This window comes from Nymphalis io, chromosome 26, assembly GCF_905147045.1.
Source record: "Nymphalis io chromosome 26, ilAglIoxx1.1, whole genome shotgun sequence".
Lineage (NCBI taxonomy): Eukaryota > Metazoa > Arthropoda > Insecta > Lepidoptera > Nymphalidae > Nymphalis > Nymphalis io.
This window is the reverse complement of record NC_065913.1, coordinates 4,486,562-4,512,303: the sequence shown is the minus strand read 5'-3', so window position 1 is coordinate 4,512,303 and position 25,742 is coordinate 4,486,562. Positions and strand designations below refer to the sequence as shown.

At 32.8% G+C, this 25,742-nt stretch overlaps 1 protein-coding gene across 8 annotated transcripts in view; it reads right to left on the bottom strand.

Annotated features, from left to right (window-relative positions):
* LOC126778455 (irregular chiasm C-roughest protein-like) overlaps positions 1-25,742 on the bottom strand; it is an 81,462-nt gene that overhangs the window by 34,343 nt on the left and 21,377 nt on the right. For 7 of the 8 annotated variants that reach the window (XM_050502019.1, XM_050502015.1, XM_050502018.1 and 4 more), the window contains exons 1-2: positions 14,251-14,350; positions 6,216-6,483 (exon numbers count right to left, since the gene is read on the bottom strand). In XM_050502019.1, coding sequence (XP_050357976.1) covers positions 6,216-6,410 — 195 coding nt within the window. In that variant the 5' untranslated portion in view covers positions 6,411-6,483; positions 14,251-14,350. Of the gene's footprint in view, positions 1-6,215; positions 6,484-14,250; positions 14,351-25,742 lie in introns of those variants that run through there. The other variant, XM_050502016.1, reaches the window with a different exon arrangement.

The following is a 25,742-nucleotide window of genomic DNA, read 5'->3' as shown; positions in this document are numbered from 1 at the left end:
CACCGGCCTTTCATTACACCCGAAGAGTAACTTAAATTTCTGTTAAGAGCCTTTTAATCTTACTACTAAATGAACCGTAAGTTTTATAATATTATTATTAACAATTTCGGTTAAATATTTTAATTTATCAAGAAATGTTCGACGTATTTATAAAGACTACGGTTACATCACATAATTACTAATTCATAACTTAAATGGAATTTAATTAGTTCATCATGAACTCAAGTGGAAGACGCCAATTTCTGGACAAAGGGCTTCCTCACAGATCTCTAAGACGGCCTGTCTTATGCTACCATCATCAGACCCTCACAAAGATCGTCGGTGATTGCCACTGGAGAACCTTTACGTCTTAGCAGCCGTTAGTTACACAACTTAGTTCATAACCGTAACAGCCTGTGAATGTCCCACTGCTGGGCTAAAGCTCCCCTCCCTTTTTTTAGGAGAAGGTTTGGAGCTTATTCCACCACGCTGCTCCAGTGCGGGTTGGTAGTATACACATGTGGCAAAATTTCAGTGAAATTAGACACATGCTGGTTTCCTCACGATGTTTTCCTTCACCGCAAATACGAGATGAATTATAATAACAAATTAAGCACATGAAAATTCCGTGGTGCTTGCCCGGGTCGAACCCACGATTATCGGTTAAGATTCACGCGTTCTTACCACTGGGCCATCTCGGCGTATAGTTAGTTCGTAATCTTTTATATTTATATAAATGGTTAGAGCATATATTTTATGCTATCCACTTTGTTGCAATTCGCCACTAGACGGCGGTTCTGTGCTTTATCTTCTATACGCTTCAACCAACTGCCATAACAATTGGTATATATAGACAGGACAAAATGTACCTGATTTGTATGGTAATATATAAATAAGCTGCATGTCCCTTGGAAAAACGTGTCATTTCTCTTAAATACTCGAAACATATTCCATTCAATAGTTCTAAGTAAAATTTTCTTTTTAATATAATGGTAAATGGTCAACACAATCCTTAGACACTGGCGTCGTGAGAAATATAAACAATTCCTTACATCGCAAATGCATTTGGGAACAATGATAATATTATGTCCATTGTGTCTGAAGTTTCACTGGCTCACTCACTCACCAACCCGAACACTACAATACTAAGCATCTTTTTGGCGGTTGAATATGTGATGTTGGTGGTACCTACCCAGACGAGCATTTACAAAGCGAGCAAGTATTTTTTTATAAGTTAGCGGACGAGCATATATGCCACCACATGCATAATAGTAAGTGGTCACCAACGCGCATAGTCATTTACATTGTAAGAATGGTTAACATACCATCGCTTACATCGCCAATGTGCCACCAACCTTGGGAACTAAGATGTTATGTCCCTTGTGCCTCTAATTACACTGGCTCACTCACCCTTCAAACCGGAACACAACAATACCAAGTACTGCTGTTTTGCGGTAGAATATCTGATCAGTGGGTGGTACCTACCCATAGCTTGCACATAGCCTAACCACCAGTAAAAGTAAAGTAAGATTTAATAATTAAAAAGTTATTCATATACGAGGATATTATAAATATACCTTACAGGTGAACAAATAGCTATGTTAATGAAAATAATTAATTAATTCAAATTAAAACATTTCCATCGAGTATATTAATTTACAGACAGAAAGCGATTTTATAGACTAGTTTTCGCCCACGGCTTTGCCCGCAGTGTAGGGAGTTGGCGTGGTGGAAAGGAGCCTATGAGCTTCTTTGGCTTAGCTTACTCTATAACAAAATTTATCAAAATCGGTTCAGAGATTTAACCGTGAAATCGTTACTAGACAGAATTACTTTCGCATTTTTATAATATTTGATTTATCATTAATAACACCATTAATTAGTGCAGTGGTTAGTTTTTAGTTCTGTTTGAGGATTATTTTTTTTTTTATAAAATAGGAAGGCGCACGAGCACATGGGCCACCTGATGGTAAGTAGTCACCAATGCCCTTAGACATTGGCATTGTAAGAAATGTTAACCATCGCTTACATCACCAATGCGCCACCAACCTTGAGAACTAAGATGTTATGTCCGTTATGCCTGTAATTACACTGGCTCACTCACCCTTCAAACCGGAACACAACAATACCAAGTACTACTGTTTTGCGGTAGAATATCTAATGAGTGGGTGGTACCTACCCAGACGAGCTTGCACAAAGCTCTACCACCAGTAACTGATAGTAACTGTCATACTGTTTGACAAAAACGTCATCTTATCTTGAGAAAGAAATAATGATGAATTTCATATATATTCCTCTCGTGAGGAAGCTCTCTCTCCTCTTTGCCAAACAGCTGGAATTTACAGGCTCTCACTTTTGTATTACATACGAATATAAGCCTTACAGCTATGAATATAAGAATTGTTCTTACATTTAGCATATTCTTACAAAAACATCAATTATGTATTTCGATTAAAATGAGATAATAAAATCTCAATATAAAATGAAAGTTAAGAAATTAATTATATTCAAAAAGTTTATATATTTATAGACTTAATAATGTGATTTCTTCTATTTAAATTTTTAATTCCAGGACATAAATTTAAAAAGAGAATGCCCGAGGAATTTTGACATTATAATGTCTTATAAATGCAAAATATTAAAAGCCATATTATAAATATCGACTTGTGAATATTGTTATATTTTTAAATATATATACATATAAAGCTTAAATAAATATAAAATCTAAGATTTATTAATCATCGCTTACATCGCCAGTTCGCCACCAACATTGGGGACCATAATGTTATGTCTCTTGTGCCTGAAATTACACTGTCTCACTTACCCTTCAAACCCGAACAGAATATCTGATGTGTTGGTGATACCTACCCAGACGAGCTGACACAAAGCCTTACCACCAAGTAAACCGGTAGGGTGCAAACGTCACTATTTAATTACTTAACATTTCGCTGTGAATGTGCGATAAAAATTAAAAAAAAAGTAACAGACTCATGACTTGGACTACACAATAAATTTCTGTTTACAAAGTAAAACACGAGGTCGCTTTATTGTAGTAATAGTGGAATAATATATTCCATCTAGATCTGTGTAATATATACATATTCATATTTTAATTATCACAGTTTAATATATGATAATTTATGATAAAACTTTTGTATATATATATGAATATTTCGAATTCTTTCAAATGAAATTCATTCGCTATTTTTATTTAGATTTATGTTAGTTATAATATGGTTCATTAATGTTGCGACCCAGTGGCCTAGCGGTTGGAAAGCGGGTTCAATCCCAGGCAGCACCGCTGATTTTCATGTGCCTATTTATTTAATTTTTAGGTTTTTTAACTCATGTCGTGCTCGTGAAGAAATTCATCGTGATCCTGCATGTGTCTAGTTTAATAGAAATTCTACCACATATGTATCCACCAATCAGCATGTAGAATAAGCTCCAATCCTCAAAGGGGAGGATATCATATCCTAGATCAGTAGTGGCATATTCACAGGCTTTTACTTCATCTTGAGATATTTCGTAACGACTTGAAATATTGAAGACTGGAAAACAGCATACGCTTTCATGCGTGTATCCTTTAAATATTATAGTTACTAGCCTAGGACGCATATCGGCGTCTTACGTTAGTGTTCTACGTCGACTTTCGAGATTCTTACGTAACCACAGCACGTATCTTATTTGGGTGTTATCTTAAAAGCATAAAATATCTGAATTTATAATTAAATACAATATTGTTCTCCACGAACGAAATATTTAAATTTAATTTTAGAATTTTCGATTATGTATATATTGTTATATAATATATTCGAATATGTCATATTCATGCGTTTTAGTTTAAATTTAAATCTAGATATTAGAAATTTAATTTATAAAGATTTCCCTAAGTTTTGGCTCGTTTTTTATTTTATATTAATTACCAAAATAGTAGAAACATGGACAATATAATGATGTATCTGTAAATTAGTTTTTTCATAGAAATGGTAAGTGGTCACCACCGCCCATAGACATTGACACAGTAAAATATTTTAACCATTACAACGCGAATGCACCATCGATCTGTAGTTTGTCTTAGTTATTCTGGCACACACACTCTTCATACCGGAACACAGCAATACTATTGCTGTTCCTGCCGTACCTACCCAGACGGGCTTGCACGAATTACACCGTGTAAAATTTTACACTTGGATTTTTTTTTATTTTGTCGACGGCCATATTGTGAAAAAAAAAGCCGAGTTGGCCCTGTGGTAAGAACGCGTGAATCTTAACCGATGATCGTGGGTTCAAACCCGGGCAAGCACCACTGAATTTTCATGTGCTTAATTTGTGATTATAATTCATCTCGTGCTTTACGGTGAAGGAAAACATCGTGAGGAAACCTGCATGTGTCTAATTTCACTGAAATTCTGCCACATGTGAATTCTACCAACCCGCATTGGAGCAGCGTGGTGGAATAAGCTCCAAACCTTCTCCTCAAAAAGAGGAGAGGAGGCCTTTAGCCCAGCAGTGGGACATTCACAGGCTGTTACGGTACGGTACGGTTATATTGTGAAAACTTATACATTATCTTTGAAAAGAATTACGAACCCTACGTAGTCGGGTAATTAAAGTAACAAGCTCTTGATTCACAATAAAAGCACACAAATAAAAAACTTGTACATCTTTACGATTAATTTTCAATTACACACACAGAGACACTTCGAAAATATTAAATAAGGTTAATGACCTTATAAATATATACCGAAATTGATAAAGGTCGTTAAAGCACCGTAAAACTTAAGTTTATAACGAGGAATTTTAATTTACTGTTATAATTAAACGTTTATTAACAAATCAGTGAGAATATTGAATAATAGAAAATTATAAAAAAAAAAATGCGAATCGTTTGAAATTCGAAGTATTTTTTAATGTGTTAAAAGAATTATGTGTTTATGTAAATATTTTCCAATCTACAATCTATCAAATTAAATATATTATAGAGACGTTGAAGTGAGTTTAGACGTCATTTGTTTTTTTGTGAACAGCCAAAAAATTGCATGACTGTCAATATTTAAGGAATTAAAAAGAGAAAGAATATACAATACCAAGACCGAGATTAAGCTTTAAGGTGTTCTAAATTTAAATATGGATTGAGCGAATAATCTATAAATTAGAAAGAGACATCGACTCTGAAAGAGAAACTAAACATAATAAAGGCGAAGGAAAATCAGTTTGAATTTATATATATTTTTAATTGTTTAATCTTATAATTATTTTTATTATAATAGAAGGTAGTATGTAGGTTTTTATCATATAGAAGGTATTAGGTAGGTTATTATTACTATATTTAGTTTACAATAATTAGAATGACTGGGATGAATCTTTGGAATGGAATTTCGGAAATATGACTAATATTACTAAGGCACTTACTTGCTATTATAAGATCAAAGAACTCCAATCTTCTAAACTGACAAAAAATAAAAGCTATCAAAAACTTTTTATTCATGCTTTTAGAAAATTTAGTGAAATGGTTTAGTAAGATAGTTTTAGGCGTAGCTTTCAATAAATGTTCTTCAAGAGTTGATGGTCCAATGGACGTGATTATTATCTGAAGTTCACGAACTCAAAGCAAACACCACAGATTTTTCAAGCTTAATTTGTTTATTATTCATCTCGTGCTTCGGTCTATGTAAACATTGTGAGGAAAACGGATTCGTGAATATGTAGGAATTTTTGTCACACGTTTCACCAATCCGCACTGAAGGAACATTGTGGAAGTTCATAATTATCTTATAATTATGCACTTTATATAATAATATATATATAATATACATATAATACTATAATACAATATTTTATGGTACAAAATATTTTATGACATAAGATATAATCATTACTAATATTATAAATGCCAAAGTAACTTTTTCGTTACGCTTTTACAGCTAATCCACTGAATTGATTTTGATGAAATTTGGTATGGAGCAAGCTTGAGTACCAAGGAAGGTATTTTTTTATGTAATACCTAACCTCAACGAAAACTAGTAGAATATATGTATTTCTCTCAATCGAAATATTTATGCGCGGAATTCATTATACTATAACATGGCACATACGCCCATTTACTTTTACGCTATAAGAATAACGCTCAACGCGCTTCTTTTAAAAATTAATCTATTTATAAACACGGCCTTCTAATGATAGTAATATAATATGACCTTACAAATATAAATGTTATACAAAAATAAACTAACCTGATCCTGCGGCTCCATTGCAAATCTCTGCTCCTGGTAACCATGACAGCCGACAAAAAAGGTCGCAGACAGCAGGATCCAAATGCACACATCCGGCCCGGCCCATCCCAGCTTCCTGCGCGTTATTCTATTTTCGAATTCCGAATCATCCCTGCGCCCGCGCAGCTTTAACGTTCGTTTAAATTCAGCCGCCATTTCGGCTCATATGTTCGTTGCATGGTCGTCAATTTTATACATTTGCTTCGATTTCTCATCTAGCGTATGTAATCTGTAAATAAAGAAAGGTATGTTTTTTACTTGATTCAAAGTTTTTTATGTAACATACTATGACGTCATGAATTACATACATATGATGTTTTTAACTATATAAAGATAAATAATAAAACAATATTGACTTTTAGTTGTATTGACTTTTAAAATTAAACCTGTTCACACTGACGCGTTTTATGCGCAAACTTTGTACAAAGAAGTGTAAAACAAAAACTATACATATAACCGGGCTATAAGCTATATATTGAAAATAATTTAAATTCCAACGAACACACAAGCAATTGGCACACACTATTGGATTGGACTTAAGCGAGATACTGTTTTTTTGAACCATTTGCGCCTAACTGTGCAAAACTGGTTTAAGCGAGTAAGCGCGAAATAGCACTTGAGCGCAAATTTTTTTTAAGGTTACACCCATTAATGTTATATTAAATGAATTTACAATATATAAATTACATTTAATTGCTTTTAAACAAATTGTCCCCACAGGTGGTACCACATTAGAAGTAATATTTCTAGTTTTGTTTTAACATTAAATATAATTATGATAATTTTCGTCACTGTTTATATTTTTTAGGATTTATTATTTATTACTTCTGAATAACTTCTCAACTTTAATTTCATATTAATTATAATAATTATCGCTTTACGACCTCACGTAGAATACAAGTTTCTATGTCATTATATGCTTTCTACACACAAAGTATTTGAAAAGATTTTAGTTTTGCCGAATGTCATACAGGTCGTATGTCCTAACATAGCCTGTGAACTTAGCAGATCGACTTACCAACTTCTTTTAGAATATAATTTAACGCCAAATTAAAATTAAAACTCAAATTACTATACCTTATTCGAATTTGATTTTACAAGCCTTTACGATCTTAATTTTTTAGGACTACATTAAATACAAAAAGCCGAGATGGCCTAGTGGTTAGAACGCGTGAATCTTAACCGAGCATCGTGGGTTCAAACCCGGGTAAGCACCACTGAATTTTCATGTGCTTAATTTGTGATTATAATTCATCTCGTGCTTGACGGTGAAGGAAAACACCTGAAACCTGCATGTGTCTAATTTCATTGAAATTATGTCACATGTGTATTCTACCAACCCGCATTGGAACAGCGTGGTGGAATAAGCTCTAAACCTTCTCCTCAAAAGGGAGAGGAGGCCTTAGCCCAGCAGTGGGACATTAACAGGCTGTTACTGTACTGTACATTAAATGTTTCCTTCGGAATATAGATTCTACTATAAAGAACCAGTAAGAACTTAGTTACTCCTTTTTATCATTTAAATTACAAAAATAGTTAAATAAATATACATTTGAATTCATTTATATAATATATAATTATCTGAGTTGTAATTTATATATGATTCTGCCTGAACTGCCTCATCGGGCTAGTGGCTTGATGTAAGGCCGTAGACCCGGAGGTCCTGGGTTCAATTCCCAGGTCGGACTAATAAGAAGTAAGAAAATTCTCAGTAGAAGTCTGGAAGTTGGAAGTGTGTACACTCCCGTGCCTCGGAAAGCACGTAAAGCCGTTGGTCCTGCGTCTGAACTATTTCCGATCGTGTCGGATTGCCGTCCCATCGGATTATAAGAGCTAGAGAAAAGAGTGTGCACCTGTGTTTGCGCACACACTTGTGCTCTATAATATCTCCTGCGTAGTTGGCTAATCTCTCTTGAGATCTGCCGCCGTGGCCGAATTCGGTCTGGAGGAAATTATTATAATTCATATACATTCGGATCTTAATGCATCACGCCTTAAAACGTCGGATTGGTGGACACAATGACACGCAACAAAGTCATCATAATGTTTTTTGACAACGTTGGTGTATTCAAATCCAGAACAGGTTTCTTATAGGCAAGCGTGCTTCATCCTAGACCGTGTCGATGCTTAAGATCAGGCAAGACAACGGTCAAACGCTGGCCTATTAAGTGTAAAAAAAAAAATCGCTTAGATTATTGTTTAATGAGTATGTGTTATATATATATATATATATATATATATATATATATATATATATATATATATATATATATATATATATAATTTAGATTATCTAAGTTCATTATCACCATACTTTACATATCGGTTGCCCGCAATAATGTGTCGCGCACATGCCTCAGCCATGTGGTTTAATACGCCGGAAGTATATCTATCTAGATGTGACAATAAAAAAATAAAAATAATTTCATTTCCTTTACTTTATGACGTCGTTGGCTTTTAAAGATTAGCTTTTGAAGATTATTTTATATTAAGTTTTATATATTAAGGATATGTTTTTGGTTTTCTGTATGATAGATGTACATGTATGATTGTGAAGGTCGTGAAATGTGTAGTCAGACAGTCGTTAAGACCAATATTGAATATATTGGTACGTTAAATTTTTGATATTAAAATAACTTTTGACATACCGGTATAAGGTAGGTATGTAGAGACGAGAACAAAATCAAGTATGAAATTAAAATGACTTGATTATATGATTTAATAATAACGTATTCCTTAAAAAAAGCATTTTAGGATCACAATAAAACAAAAGCACAAAAGGATTTTGAATACAAATGGCTTGTCTATTTCAAAAAATACAATGTTGTTAGTTAATTTATAATAAAAAATTAATCCTTTAAAAAATTAACTACGCACAAGTCACTTCCAGTATCTCTAACCTACCAATCCATGTGGTGAGACAAATATTATTTTAACGCCTACTTTTTATTTATTTATTTTTTTTTATAATTGTGTACTTTAGTTAATTATCGCGGTCTGCGCACAAGATGGCGACGGTTTCCCATGAACTTATGGTTTTATATCGATTTTGTGAAGTCAGGATGGGATGTTTATTGATGTTTTGGCATACCATAATATAATAGGAACATTGAACTTGCGTGAAAAAACTTGTAAAAAATTACGATATTTTTGGTACATTTTTAAGCTGAATATTTGTATCTTGTGTATTTGACATGTAAAATTTCATTATAGATAAAAAAACTAAACATTATATATAATGTTTCGGCATGTAACGTTTCATCATAAAACGTAACTTAGAAGCTTCAAAGTCAACAATTAAAATCTCACACTCAAAATGATATACTAGATATATGAATTTGTATTCTTTTAAAATTCGAAATTCAAAAAGTGGTCTTAAGTGAAACTATTTCGTCATCGCTCGCAAATTTATCGCACGACGCCCACATATTATTTTTGAATATGGATCTGTGTGGTCCTATCACAAAAAAAAAAGTATCGAGTAACTTCGACCCATTTGTAAGCTGCACGATAAACACGTGACCCAGTAAAAAATATGTGTTTGTGACAATCTATTGAAAGGAATTTGTAGAACTGTATTATATAATATTATTATTATTATATTTTAATATAACACTTGCCACCGACTTCGCACGGGTTGAATAAGAGTGTATATACTAATATAATAAATATAATTATTTTATTATAAATTTATTTATTTTGTATATTTGAGTTAAAATAAAATAAATAAATAACTCTATTGGTATATATAGCGCACACCAATAAAATTCCTAGTCGGAATTATTTACTCCGACATTTTCAAAAACATCGTTAATTTCAGCCAATTTACACGATATATTAATGAATTAAACACAGAATAGCTTAAATATTAGCAGACTTCTGTCCTAGGCAATATACTGCTAACGTAAGAACCGATGCTTAAAAGCACAGATATGGCTTTATCCATCAGTGGAATCGAATGAAATCTTTTAAAAATATATTAAAAAAATACTTTTTGATTTTTTTACGAATGCTCGGAAGTTGATAAGTGTGACCACTTGGTGGTATCACATATGCTTAAACTTAACATACCTCATGTCGCCAATTTGTCAACAATATTTTAACCATGAGCTTTAAATTTTTTCTCATAATTATATAGCTAGATAAAGAAAACTAGTTTTCTTTACATACTTAGAAATTTCAATGACCTTCCCTCTATATATATATGTCGAATCGAAGTTCCATTGCAATATATTATATAACACGTTCAATGAAATACATTAACAACATTGAAGTGTATTTAAATAAAACACACACACACATAAGCTATTGTATGTGTCATAATCAAATTCGAAACTCACCTCCGAAAAAGGTCGTATATATATTCGTATATAAATATACATGCATATGTGTATGTGTGTGTGTGTTAATCGCGCAATGGCTTAAGACTGCCTCGAGAGATGTAAAAGTCGCAGGTACGGTCCTGATACCTTGGGCTATTGTGGTCACTCTGAGTTCAAGCTTTACACTTAATTATATATTAAATAGGAATATTAGCAATATCTTCAAACAAGCATTGCTAAACAACAAAGGCTTTATATTAATTAATTTTAACCTAAAATCTCATTTAAGAAGTTACTTTCGTCAATGCATTCAAATGTTCTGAAGACATTAGGGAGTGACTTAGAGAATGGGCGCCGGTATTCATGTTTCGTTTTAATTTTGTTTCCCATTCTCTTCTATATTTGTAAGATCGTTGAACTCAATCTTATATTTGAAACGGACCACATGCGTTCTTGAAATTTTTTCATTATGTTCAACTATTGGAAATTTTCGTACCCGTGTCAATTATTTGGATTCTTGTGAATATCTTCCTTGGCATTAATAATTATATTTTAAGTAACTGCCTGTGAATGTCCCACTGCTGGGCTAAGGCCTCCTCTCCTTTTTTTTAAAGGTTTTGGATCTTGTTCCACCACGCTCTTCTAATGCGGGTTGGTGGAATACACATGTGGCAGAATTTCAGTGAATAAAGACACACGCAGGTTTTCTCACGATGTTTTCCTTCACCGTCAAGCATGATATGAATATAAATAATTAAGCACATGAAAATTCATTAGTGCTTGCCCGGCTTTGAACCCACGATCATCGGTTAAGATTCACACGTTCTAACCACCGGGCCATCTCGGTTTCATGAATTATATAATTTTCCTAATCAATTTTGTTCCGAACTCTTTGTTTTTTGTATAAGTAATATATTACTTGAACTGGGAGATAAGATAAAACAGGAATGTTTTAAAGTATTTTCTTGAAAATGATTTCAGAGAGCAATCGTTTTGAATTCATTTTCGAGTTATTTACTTTCAAAATACATTGGTATTTTGTAAGTAAATTCACCAACTTGGAAATTTTTGTGCCAGTCGTATATATACAAGCAATAGTCCATAAATGTCCCACTGGTGGAGATAAGATTCCTCATTTCTTTTGGAATGTTTGAGCTGATTTACATCAGCTGAGCTGGTTTCTTCATATTTTCTGACACCACACAAACACGTGAAAACTTGCCTGATTTAAGCCCGAAAATCTATGTTCAAAATAGTTTTCCAATTAGTTCATAGTGTTCTATCGTCTCTTGAATCTCCATAGATATAAGAAATAATAGAGCAGAACATAAGAAATAAATAATAAATGACCATACTATAAGCAAATATGTCACTGCTTAGAAAAGTTGTGTACTATATACAAAAAAAAACAATATACCACATAAGTCAGTTGAGTAATGAAGTGAGTTCTTAAAGAATAGCACTGCTGGTCTATTTATACCACGAAGTAAAGACTGCAGAAGATTACTCAGCAAAAGTGTCGCAATGTCGCAAGTCCAAGTGATTAACATGGGCTGGTGAAATATCCAAAGTTGGGTCTAAACCAGACTAGCGTTGAATTCAGGAGATAAAGCATTAAGTCAAACACAAACATAGCGCGCTAAAATAAATTCTCGACCAAAAATTCCAGACAATTTCGAGTTCAGAATTTGAATATGTGATGATGAAGTCCCCTGACCCAAGAAAGATGCTCATCCCTCTCTAGTATTTCTAGTTTCTTAAAAGTTGGCTATAACGGTGCAGAAAATATTATAGTGAACCAGTGTGTGCACAAACAGAGATGCACTCTCTATTCCCCCACTCTAATAATTTGGTAGAAGGCAAATCCGACACAACCGAAAAGACTTCAGGCGCAGGACAAACGAGCTTACGTGCTTTCCGAGGCTTAGAGTACTCACTTCCAACATACGGACTACGGGCCGCTACGGAGAACCTTCGACAGAAAAATCCTAAATTTTTTATTGGGCTGACCTCGGGATCTGCGGCCTTATCCACTGGACCAACGAAGTATTTGATAAGTATACTGCTGTTATCCCAAGGCAAGTGAAATAAACTTAGCTGTGAACAGACCGACATATTTGTTTTAGGAAGTGTGTGTTTGTACAAGTACGTTCGATATTGGTTAATTTTCTTAAACGGAAACAAATGTTATACGAGCGAGTGGCGCTATAATTATTTGTAGATACAATTGTAATTTAAATTGAGATTCGTTATGAATAATGTCCCAGGATATATATATACATATATATATATATATATATATATATATACATATATATATATATATATATATATATATATGTGTGTGTGTGTGTATTTAACTCAGATATAATAGAGTCATGTCTTAGTGGATTGAAGACTTGGATATTGAAGTAAACGCACTGTGGGTTCATACACATATGTATGGTATGAATACGTGGTTGGTAAAGTAGTATATGTAGTATATCAGTTGTCTGGTTTCCATAGTATAAGCTCTGCTTAGGTTATGATCAGATGACCGTGTGTAAATAATGTCCCAGGATATTGTATATATATATATATATACAATATATATACAATGCATATATATATTTTTATATTTGTGTGTGTATTTAACTCAGATCCCATGATTAGCAGCGTTTAGACATTGTCAAAGTTAAAAAATTTATTCGATATTATCTTATACAATTATAAACGTCAAAACAGTCACTGCCACTCTTTTAAGATACGACTTAAGCCACATGCATTAATGTCTTCGGATGAATAATTACTTGTACAGCTAGGTATATATACCTTTCGAAGATTTTACAAATATTGCTAAACAATTTCATTTGAGTGCTCTGCTCTGCTCCTAATAAATAGGATAATAGCAAACAAATGATAAAATCTAAGCGCGTAATACAATACGCTTTAGTTCGAAATATATATATATATATATAATTATTATTATGTAAGCGGATAGACATATTATTGCTTTTGAGATTATGTTACTGGATATTAACCGATCATTGAAACAATAAGTGAAGCATATAATTATTGTCTGTAAGATACATAAAATAATTATATACTTAACTGTATATAACGTAGAGTACAGAAAAGTGAGTAGCTATAATAATAACAAAATATTTAGTTCAATGGGCGTATTTATGGCTAATTAGCCTTATTTTTCAGGCCACCCAATAAAAATAAATTTGAATGTAAGATCTGGGTATGCTAGCTATATCCATAAATACATCAAAGTATATAAAATTAATCATATATATTATAAAAAATAGATTGCAAAAAAATTATAATTTGTTTTAAAAAAGCTTGCTTTTTAAGATAATGTATAATTTTAAAGACTAAAACATATGTAATTTTAAGAACTCTTTTATAAAGAGATTGAAGATACGAAAAATCAGAACAAGAATACAAACAAACGTGTAGTTTGTGTTATTTTCGATTTTTGAGTCAGCGATGTTTTTAAATCCCACGTTTTATGGATTAAGAGCTACCACACAAGTTCTATGACGTGAGCAATGAATCACAGATAAACATAAAATATTTGACTAAAATAATAAAAAATAATTCGACCCAATTCATGTGAAGCGAAGTCTTTTAAAAAATCAAATTAAAAAAAAGTAGAGCATTGTAGTATTTTGAATTTCGAAACTCACCTTATTCTGTCACCACACGTTAAAAAATAACGCACAAAGATTTTATCCAATGAATATTTCAGATAACAAAAGGATTTAGGCACGGGCCGGCGTCGCGACGTTACTGACTCGACTGGACGTACATTCAGATAAATTCTGTATCATGTATTTTTAGAATACGCCCCCTGCACGTAAAGTTCATAGGAATTGAGGGTTATCCACGTGGTTTCCGTTAAGGGTAAACGATTGATTATAAATAGTATTAGCGCCAAAAGATATTAACTAAATATAGATAAAGATAACAAAACTCCCGGAGGGGCTATTGAGTAACCACAAAGATAAGTCACCACCACCCATAGACATTGGCGCTGTAAGAAATATACCCATGCCATACATCACCAATGCGCTGCTAACTTTGGAAACTGAGATCTCTTGTGCCTGTAGTGACACTGACTCACTCACTCTACAAACCGGAACCCAAAAATACTAAATACGTGACGTGTGAAGTGGTCACCTATCTCACAGCGCCAACTACCAGTGAATGGTGTGAATCGTCGCCCAAAATTGAAATTATGAATCTTGGAAAACATTCATTCAGTGCTCATCTTATTGATCAGGGTTTTGTAATTCATTGTCCATTTATGACGGAATCAAGAAGCATAGCTGCTGCATGTGTCGCATGGAATTCGACCCATGTGTATGAAATGGAACGTTACAAACATATTTGTTAAAGATCATGCATTTATATGTATTATAAAAAAGGAATAATAATATAAAATATAATAATAGAAGATATTTTTTTTAATATATAATATTTATTATTAATATACATTACAATGGCGATACATAACATAAATCACGGACAGGCCAGTTAAAAAAAAAAGCAATGGATACAAAAACACGTATATATGTCGTATGCACATAAAACTATCAAACTAAACTGAAAAAGAAATTAATGAAAAATATACGTACAATACAAATATAAATTACTATAGTTGAACTTATTCGGTTATCGTTTAAACAGTGATGAATATTCAAACAATCATACTATTATTCATTTTATATATAAGATTTTACACATATCAAAGGAAAACACACAAGATACAAAACATAAGTACTAAATACATTAAATGTCCAGAATAATTTACGACACGACGATATGTAAACGGGATACTGTAATTAATTTACATACACGCTCGCATAGACAATGACTCATAAATGAAAAATTTCAACTAATTACTCATTTGTTTTACGCAATATTATGCAATAATATGGGCATGCTGAGTACAATTATAAATGCACACATGCACACCCGAGATGGCCCTGTGGTAAGAACGCGTGAATCTTAACCGATGATCGTTGGTTCAAACCCGGGCAAGCACCACTGAATTTTCATGTGCTTAATTTGTGATTATAATTCATCTCGTGCTTTACGGTGAAGGAAAACATCGTGAGGAAACCTGCATGTGTCTAATTTCACTGAAGTTCTGCCACATGTGAATTCTACCAACCCGCATTGGAGCAGCGTGGTGGAATAAGCTCCAAACCTTCTCCTCAAAAAGAGGAGAGGAGGCCTTTAGCCCAGCAGTGGGACATTCACAGGCTGTTACGGTACGGTACATGCACACACACGCGCACTCACACGTACACACACACACACACACACACACACACACACACAGGCTCATATACATACAAAAACACGCGTAATAACATACTATTATTAATTGTTTTATATTCCTTCTTGTTTTCTTTCACATATATATATATATATATATTACTACGTCTTTAAAGGTATCTAGGAATCTAGTGTGCAATGACTGATAGTACAATTTATATTAGTTTCGGAGTCGGAGATCCACCAAGAGTGCTGCTAATGTAAATGTGTACATGTATCTTTTGGGTGTGTACATAAATTATTATTATAATATTCAAACAATTTGTATTGAAGACTAATGAAATATATAGAAGTCAAAATTAAATACAATTATTGTACAAATCATAACTACGTGGAATGAGAACAATGCTAGCTGCATTTCTCTGTTGTATTGAAATTTAATTATTACGTAATGTTTCATGAAATTTAATCAAAATATGCGTTATTCAAATAACAATTTCTTGAGCTTTGTGCATTCCTGAGTACCGCCCACTCATCGCTTATTTTACCGTTAAACAGTAATACTTAGTATCATTAGGTTCCGGTTTAAAGTAGCGAAAGCATCATTCCCAAGTTTGGGTAGCGCATTTGATGTTAGGATAGGTTATTTTACAGAGCATGTGTAGAGATTGAAAAAAATAATATTGTTGGAGTGTGGAGATAAAATATCGCGAGAAATCACTAGGATTATTCTGTCAAATTATATAAACATAATAATTGATTCTTTTCTCTTCGCATGTTAATCGCACACTGGTTCGTTATTGAGTTAAGTATGAGTATTTAACGTAACATTAAAAAAGTCCATCTTGGGTACCGTTGAGTCAGCAAATTATCTATTAACGATGGTCAGTGTCTATGAGCATATACCATCAAATGACTTCTAACTGTTGAAACACCATTTTATAGAATTAAATTGAAGGGAAATAATTATAGACACCACAATCCAAATCTATTCGTTGTTGATCCCTGTGCTATATTACTCTAGCTCGTTAATATTATATGTAAATATATATTTACAAAACTGTTTAGCGGTATGATAAATCGCAGTCTTCCCGCAATCTCATCTACCGATGTTTCGCTGTGGAGGTTATTTTAAGCCTAAACAGCGGTTCAATAGCTTTCGAGTCTGTTCTAATAGCTTTAAAAGTTCATACGTACATACATGCTTTACTGGTGTTAAAGCTTTGTGCAAGCTCGTCTGGGTAGATACCACCCACTCATCAGATGTTCTACCGCAAAACAGCAATACTTTATATTGTTGTGTTCCGGTTTGAAGGGTGAGTGAGCCAGTGTAATTACAGGCACAAGGGACATAACATCTTAGTTTTCAAGGTTGGTATCGCATTGGTGATGTAAGCGATGGTTAACATTTCTTACAATGCCAATGTCTAAGGCCATTGGTGACTACTTACCATCAGGTGGCCCATGTGCTCGTGCGCCTTCCTATTCTATAAAAAAAAACATACGGCTCTACTAAAAAAACAAAGCCCTACCACCTAACTTTAACATTTATATTATACAAGATTTCGCAAGCGCCTTTATTCTCCTGTTAGGAGAGCAGGTATTAGATTAAAAAAAGGTAACCTATGTCCTTTCATTAAGGAATATCATCAATATCGGTTAAGTGGTTTAGCCGTGAAAGCGTAACAGGAAAGTTACTTTCCTGGGTTCCTTTACTTTTAAATAATGTTCACATGCAAACTAAAGCTTTTAAAATGTAAAAACTAAAACGCAACCCTTTTACTTACTATGTCTTTTAGAAATATGTATCACAGTGCTAAATACATTCTATGTATTTTAATTTCTCATACATTAAAAAATGTGAATATTGCCGTTCATTAGATACTTTTTAACAAAACTAACGGCTTCGCTCGCGCCACGATTCAGAATGGCTTAATAAGCAATTTCCATAGCGTGCGTTGATATTTCAGTCAGTTATTCTTTTAATGTGTTTGGTATGAGAAATATAAATAAAATAGATACAATATTTCACATGTTCGTGCTAATTATTCTAAATATATATATTTTTAAATCTATACGTTTCTTTTGCGAAACTGTGAGCGGAACATAGCACGGAGCCGCGGATGTGTTATAACAACACGATCCCCCAGCGTCTACGATCCGTGCCGAGGACAGTCATCGCAGTGATTTTAGTGGGTAAGAATCCCACATAACTCGACTCGAATGGGGGGGGGCATTGGGATCCTCTCCCACAATCGACTTCGTGAAAAAAAAAAAAAAAAGTTAACTTCTAATTGAAAAGGCCTGGAGCTAAAACTCAATGCGGATTGTTGGGTACAGATATACCAGACTATCATAATAGTCCTGAATATCAAACAAATAAAATATTCTCCAGAATTTAATCAATAAAAATAAACTTTGTAGTGTTGAAATCAACAATGTGCTGTTAGATTTAAATACCAGCGTATTACTTCTGCCCTTACTTTTTGCATACTTTCGTCTGTCGCTAAATTTGCCCGCACTGCTATAGAGTATTTTTTTTTATTTCGCGCTGAGGTTCTACTGAAAAGCTGACTTTATAAACTGACAATACGGCGCAAAATTAATTTATTTGAATGTGTTTTATGGAAACTAAACTCTATGTGGTAGATAAAAAGGTACATTTTTCATAATCACTTACGTAATATATCTAAATAAAGTTCTTTATCCGTTTAGATGTAAGTACGTGATGCATTTAATTCTATGTCTGGTCTGAAAGTCTAAATTTGTCGCCGATTTATTTGTTTTAGGTCTGTTTTAGTTGTATGTAATCTGTAGCTTAATGTATTATTAGATTGATAGCTCGATAAGCCAGCAGATCTCGAGGTACTGGGTTCAAACCCCTGTTTGGGCCAATAAAACTTTATCATCATTTATAAGGACGGTCAAAAGCATTAACACAAAGTTTTGAACATAATATTTTTAAACCAAAATATGCGGTCTTTTTGTCAAAGTTTAATTACTATACAATGACTCGCTCACTTTTCACTTTTCCGAAATACAACAGTACAGTATTAATATTAGCGTTAATTTTTACTTAATTTCAAAATTGACCCATAATGCTAGTGTAAAGTAGCCAGTAACAGCCTGCGAATGTCCCACTGTTAGGCTAAGGCCTCGTCTCCCTTTTTGAGGAGAAGGTTCGGAGCTTATTCCACCACGCTGCTCCAATGCGGGTTGGTGGAATACATATGTGCATGCAGGTTTCCTTACTATGTTTTCCTTCATCGTCAAACACGAGATGAATTATGATCACAAATTAAGCACATGAAAATTCAGTGGCGCTTGCCCGGGTTTGAACCCACAATCATCGATTAAGATTCACGCGTTCTTACCACTAGGCCATCTCGCTGTAAAGTAGGATGGTAGCTTATTAATCTAACCATAACAATCAATTTGTTCTTAAATAAATGCCATAGCTTACCGAGATTCGATCCTGCAACCTTTAAACATAATCTTGCGACTGAGCCATTTAACATATTTATAGCAAGCACTAATTATTTCAAAGATATGTATTTGAACAGCTGCCTTAGGCTAAGAGAGGGGACCAGAAATAGACGAAACGTTTTACAAGTAACAAGAATTAAGTGTGAAATATTTAAACATATATTTTATCAATTACGTCTTGAAAAATATTTTTGTGTTACACTTGAATATAATTAAATTATTTACTTAATTTAAATATAATATTTAAAAATTAAATTGTGGTGTTAAAATAAATGTTCCATCGATGGGCTTAGGGCTCCTTTTGAAGAGAACATTAGAACCTTATTCCACCACACATTTCTGTTGTTAGACATTTTTAAAATATTAACCAACACAGAATATTTTTTTGAAAAAGATAAAAGTCGATTATGCCTTGCAAGGAGACTTTTCTCTATTCATTATGATTACTACAAATAAATTTATGCTTTTTCAACTTTGTTCAGACAAATTTATAACAAAGAATAAGCAAAGATCTTAACCAAGCATCACAATAATAGATTATATTAAAATTCAATATACAGGTACTTTCCAGTTCAAACAAGATATTTCAAAACGAAAGGTAATGCTTTCGAAATAAGGAGATAAAAATCATAGTTAAGCTTTCATTATCAAAAAACAACACGATGACAAATAATCTATTACAGTTTTAAAAAATATTTATCACCATACACTAATGATTCGAAAATTATCAAGCAAATGTGATCTTTATTTTTATTACACAAAAGATTAATTCGACATGCTCAATGCACTCCAATTATGCACCATGAACAAATGTTAGATGACATTTTTGTATAATTTATATTATACTTAAATGTTATCACAATCTAATTTAGATTTATTGTGATATTAGGGTATAATTAACAATTATATTTTATAAGCATTGGGTTTTTTATAATGTTGATTAAAATTAATCAGTAGGTTTTTTAATGGGTTAAGATTAAATAACTGATTTAAATATTATTTACTGCGCATTAAGTTAGAAGAATATTTTTAACATTATATTTTTATTAAGCCCAGGTGTTTCGATGGATATTAAAAGAGGATATTAATTAAAGGCAACAGATTAAGATCTGTATGCGTTTGAGCACTTTTTTTAAGTTGTTATTTCAACAACACCCGTTTAACGTCGATCGATAAATAGTTAGCTTTTTCTGTCGAAAAATTGTCATAAGCAGCGCGGAGTCTGTAAGTTGGAAGTGTGTACATTATCGTGCATCAGAAAGCAAAAGCCGTTGATCCTGAGTCTGAACTCTTTCCGGTTGTGTCGGATTTGCCGTCCTATCGGATTATGAGAATGAGGAAATAGAGAGTGCACACACACTAGTACACTATAACATATCCTGAGCAGATGGCTAGTTTCCCTTGAGATTCCCTTGAAATGGGTCAGGAAGGCATCATACATATTATAAGGCATCTAAGTACTTTATAAAAAATATTTTAGATAAAAAAAAACCTAGTTGATGTTACATTTTTTAAAATATCGATAAAAGAAATATTGTATCCTACAATAATAATATATAAATAGTATATACCAATAATTTTTAAATGTTTAGTTAGCCTCAAAAAGTGGTATGAAAATGCAAAAAATGTTTATTATAATATATTTTTTCTAATAAAATACAAAACATCTACATAACTTTATACATGACTTTAAACAGATTGCAAGCAATTGTTTTTAATAACTAAATTCTAAACAAATAATTAAAATATGTCTTGTTTTAATTATGTACGTTTGTATTTAAAGTTAATAATAGATCAAATAAACTATCACACATACCCGCACACAACGATATTAGCGTACTGTGTTTATCATCGAAACACAACACATTCCTAATCCATAATACACATACCTACACACACATACGTAATAACCGGAAATCAAAACCATACAATTGTAACCACAACACGAATTAGTCATCAATTAATTGTAAAATTAACATATTTTGGTGGAGACTGTACATGGAATTATTATCTTAAAAATAATCTTTCTTATCATCTCGAAACAATAAAACTCGTATAACACGTCTCACAGGAAACCGACTGGATTCCTATAGAAGCGGCAAAAAATATACGAATTTAGAGAGACGTGATGAAGTAAAGTTTGATGATGGAATTCTGACTGATTTCGGCCATGACGGTCATTTATTATTGCGAATGGACGCAAACTCGAGTATTTTTTCAAACACATCTATTTTTTGATTCTTATAATTCAATGGGACCGCAAATCCGATATGAATGGAATGAGTTCAAGTACACGACTTTCGAGTTTTCTGAGGCACGGGCTTGCAAACAATGCCAACTTCGAAGCTTTGGGTTGATATATTGACCATGGAAAATATTTTACAATAACCTTTTATAAAGTTATCAGATTCTTAGTAAGGTTAAAAATGTATTCTTTGATCTGAGAAACAGCTTGAATTCTATATTCTCAATCTATTACCAAACCATTGTTGTAAAATGATACGATTATACTGCTTATACTGACGAGGAGTAACCCAATATTTTCACTGGGCCTGACCTGGAAATTCTACACGGGACCTCATGTTTAGCAGCCATATAAACTACCTACTAAGCTATTAATATTATAAATATAATAATTTTAACAACTTATTTAAAAAGCAAAAAAAAGTCTGCACTTATAAATGCTGTTTAGGGAATAGTTGAACAATGCTGTGTTTTCTTCTTTCTTATGTCAAATCAAAGATGACAGAAAGAGAGATGTTTAACTAAACTTTATTATAGCACTATTTTATAGCATTTTGTCGTTTTCGTTTAAGTAAGGTCGTATAATAAGCACTATATTGTTATAAGATATCTGATGTGAAAGCAACACTGTTACACGAGCAGTTTTGCTGTATAACTTAATATTAAGTCTCATTACATTGACGTGTCGAACTTAGCAGTTAACACTTCACATGAGAATTATAAATATCAAAAACATTTTAAACGAGTCAAGTAAACGAAATCATACAATTAAACATTGTCAGAATGTTTTAAGAAGTAGCAAAAATCTTTCGTATACGAAGCTGTTATTATCCTTTCGTGAGGTTAATCATTAGGTTTTCGAGTCGTTTGCAAGAGAACCAACCACTTTAAACACGCAAAGAGGAAAATATAACTCATATGTCAGGATATGAGTAAAAATTAACAGTTATTTTTGATCATATCATATAATTATACATAATTATTTCCACCTTATGTTGTACTACTGAATTTAACGACTATATTTTTCTTTATTTTAAAACTGTAAAACATAATAACTATTATAAAGCGTTTTGACATAATTTCCATTGTAAGTAGCCGAGATGGATCAGGCTAGCCACTGAATCACGTGAGTTTTAACGTGAAAATTTCCTATTCAAACTCAGACAAATATGACTGAATTTTCATGTTATTAATTTGTGTTTATAAATCATCAATCTGGTGGTAGAGCTTTGTGCAAGCTCGTCTGGGTAGGTACCACCCACTCTTCAGATATTCTACCGCAAAACAGCAATACTTGATATTGTTGTGTTCCGGTTTGAAGGGAAGTGAGCCAGTGTAATTACAGGCACAAGGGACATAAAATCTTAGTTCCCAAGGTTGGTGGCGCATTGGCTATAAGCGATGGTTGACATTTCTTACAATGCCAATGTCTAAGGGCGTTTGGTGACCACTTACCATCAGGTGGCCCATATGCTCGTCCACCTTCCTATTCTATAAAAAAAAAAAAACTTGTAATCTGCGGTAAAGGTAAAAACCTTTCATATGTGTATTTGCATCGGAGAATTGTGGTGGAAGAAGCTCTAAACTCTCCTAAAAATGAGACCTTTGCCCAGCAGTGGGACATTCACCGGTTTTTACTACACTATAGTTTACATTTATCACATTTGCAAAAGACTCATAACAACCTTACATTACATTGTTTGAAAGCATTCTAATTCAATTTGTAATATATCAGAATCAAAATTTTCGAAACGCAGATTTTAATGAACAAACTTTCTCGAATTTATTTAATAGGATTCAAAAGCCACTCAACGGTATGTATAGAAATTTGTTTGAATCCACTTAAATATAATGAACAAAACCACTTCGAAGACACACCGTCTTTGTGGATCTCACTTAAAATCTATAATTGAGAAAATAATATAAAATTTAAGTCATTGATGTCTCTGAGATGCTAGATTGTGAAAAACGTCTTTAGTTGAGATGGGTGTCGTGTTCTGAGACATTGCGTTCGTATTCAATGGGTTCCTTGATTCGTGACAATTTAACAAGGGTCGTTAAGTGTTTGTATTATTTCATCCATTCTTAAAGTTCACTGTCTACTGTTGGAGATAGATCTGCCTTAATTGGCCCAACTTCTACCATTTCTGTTTTCTGAATCGAATGGTTTCCCGCTATATATACAATATATTATATTATTGACTGTCTTGTTGATCTAGCGGCTAGATGTAAAGCCGCAGACCCGGATGTCCTGTGCTCAAATCCTAGATCGGGCTAATAAAAAGTTAATGTTTTTTTTTGTCCAAAATTCTCAGTAGCAGTTCAGAGTCTGTAAGTTGGAAAAGTGTACACTCATGTGCCTCAGAAAGCACGTAAAACCGTTGGTCCTGCGCCTGAACTATTTCCGATCGTGTCGGATTGCTATCCCATAATCCTATGAGAGTTAGGAAATAGTGTGTGCACCTATGTTTGCGCATACACCTGTGCACTATAATATGTCCTGTACAGTTGTCTTATGTCTCTTGATATTAGTCGCCGTTGCCAAAGTCGGTCTGGAGGACATTATTATTACATTACTTTTTATTTAATTCATTAACCATTAATGTTGTCCTTTTTTCCAAAGATGTCTTGTATAAATCTAAATATTCCATTTACTCCCTTTGTGAAAAAAAACTTAGAGCTTTTTCCAAAACGCTGCTCTTTTATAACCTACATTCAATCCAAAACGATGGTTTTTTTCACCGCCCAGAACAAAATGAATTATAAATAAAACAAATGAAGACTATAAATAGATATAAATATTTTAACCAGTTTAATTGCGACAGTAATAAATACAGATATAGTGTTTCAATAAAAAACAATCCATAACAACAAACCTGACCACCGATGAATTACCCAACTTGGTGGTTGTACGCTCTTAGAATAATTATAAGGCTGATTATCGACTATTAGCAGTAATAAATAAGACGTTCTACCTTGCTGAGCCAACTCCGTAAACCTGTTGGCTTCGCTAATAATAAAGTGACAACTTTATCTGTTCTTCAAATAACAGTCTTTATTTAAGGTCATTGAACTTTCTATCTGGACTTTAATAGTAATAACCCTTATCACCCAAAATATTAGGAACGGACAAGCCAAGTCCCATCACTATCTTTACAAAAGTCAATAAAAAATATTCATCAAAAAAACTCTAGTCTTGCTCATATTGTAAATATTTCTCATAAATAGCCAATATAAAAACTTTTTTATTTTTATTGGTAAGATAGAAAAATTATTTGTTAAATTTATATATTTTTAAAAACAGATTCGACTGAAATATGCTTTACTTTTTAACTATACATAAGAAATAAATAGTAATGTTGTTAACGCTTTTATTAAAAGTTTACAGTAATCCTATCGAATTTGGACCACGGCAATCAATGTAAAAGACTAGTCTTCTGTGCAGAAGATGTTATGATACGTGCAAGCCTGTACGCTAACACTTCCTACTCACCCACTTTTATAGCCAGAAATCCAACATGACAGAAGAAAAATGACAGTGTGATATTGTCAATTTAAGAATTTATGGACTGTTAACTTTTATTGGCTCAATCTCAGTTAACTCAGGAACTAAAGAAGATAAAACCACTAAATTAGAAATCGAGCCAGATATAGACTGCGTAGAATTTGCACACATATTTCAATCAAAGGTGTTTGTTATTTGCACCAATATTTTAATAAAAGAATAATACAATTTTTTGGGTGTAACAACATTTAGTGATGAGTTACTTAGGAATTTATGTCTGGATTGAGTGGAAACGTCTGGAAGAGCAATGAACTTAGTATCCTTTTAGATCTGAAGAATGTGCCATCTAAATCGGTATTCGCAACTGTAGACTGGCATTTCTTAGCCTTATGTTGCTTTTTTTCAAATATAATATTAGATATATACATCGTATTAGCAAAAGACTTAATCCTCATAATATTATAAACGTTAATATTTTTGTTTGGATGTATGTCTTGTACTAAGAAGTGTTGCCTGAAGAAAATATTCAGGCTTCTTTGTTTTGTCATAATTTCATTTCATTTCCAAAACTGTACTGTAAATTGAAAATGCCCAGAACTGTACGTTTCATTTATAGATTTAATGATTTTTTTTATAGTTACATATTGTCAAAACACACAA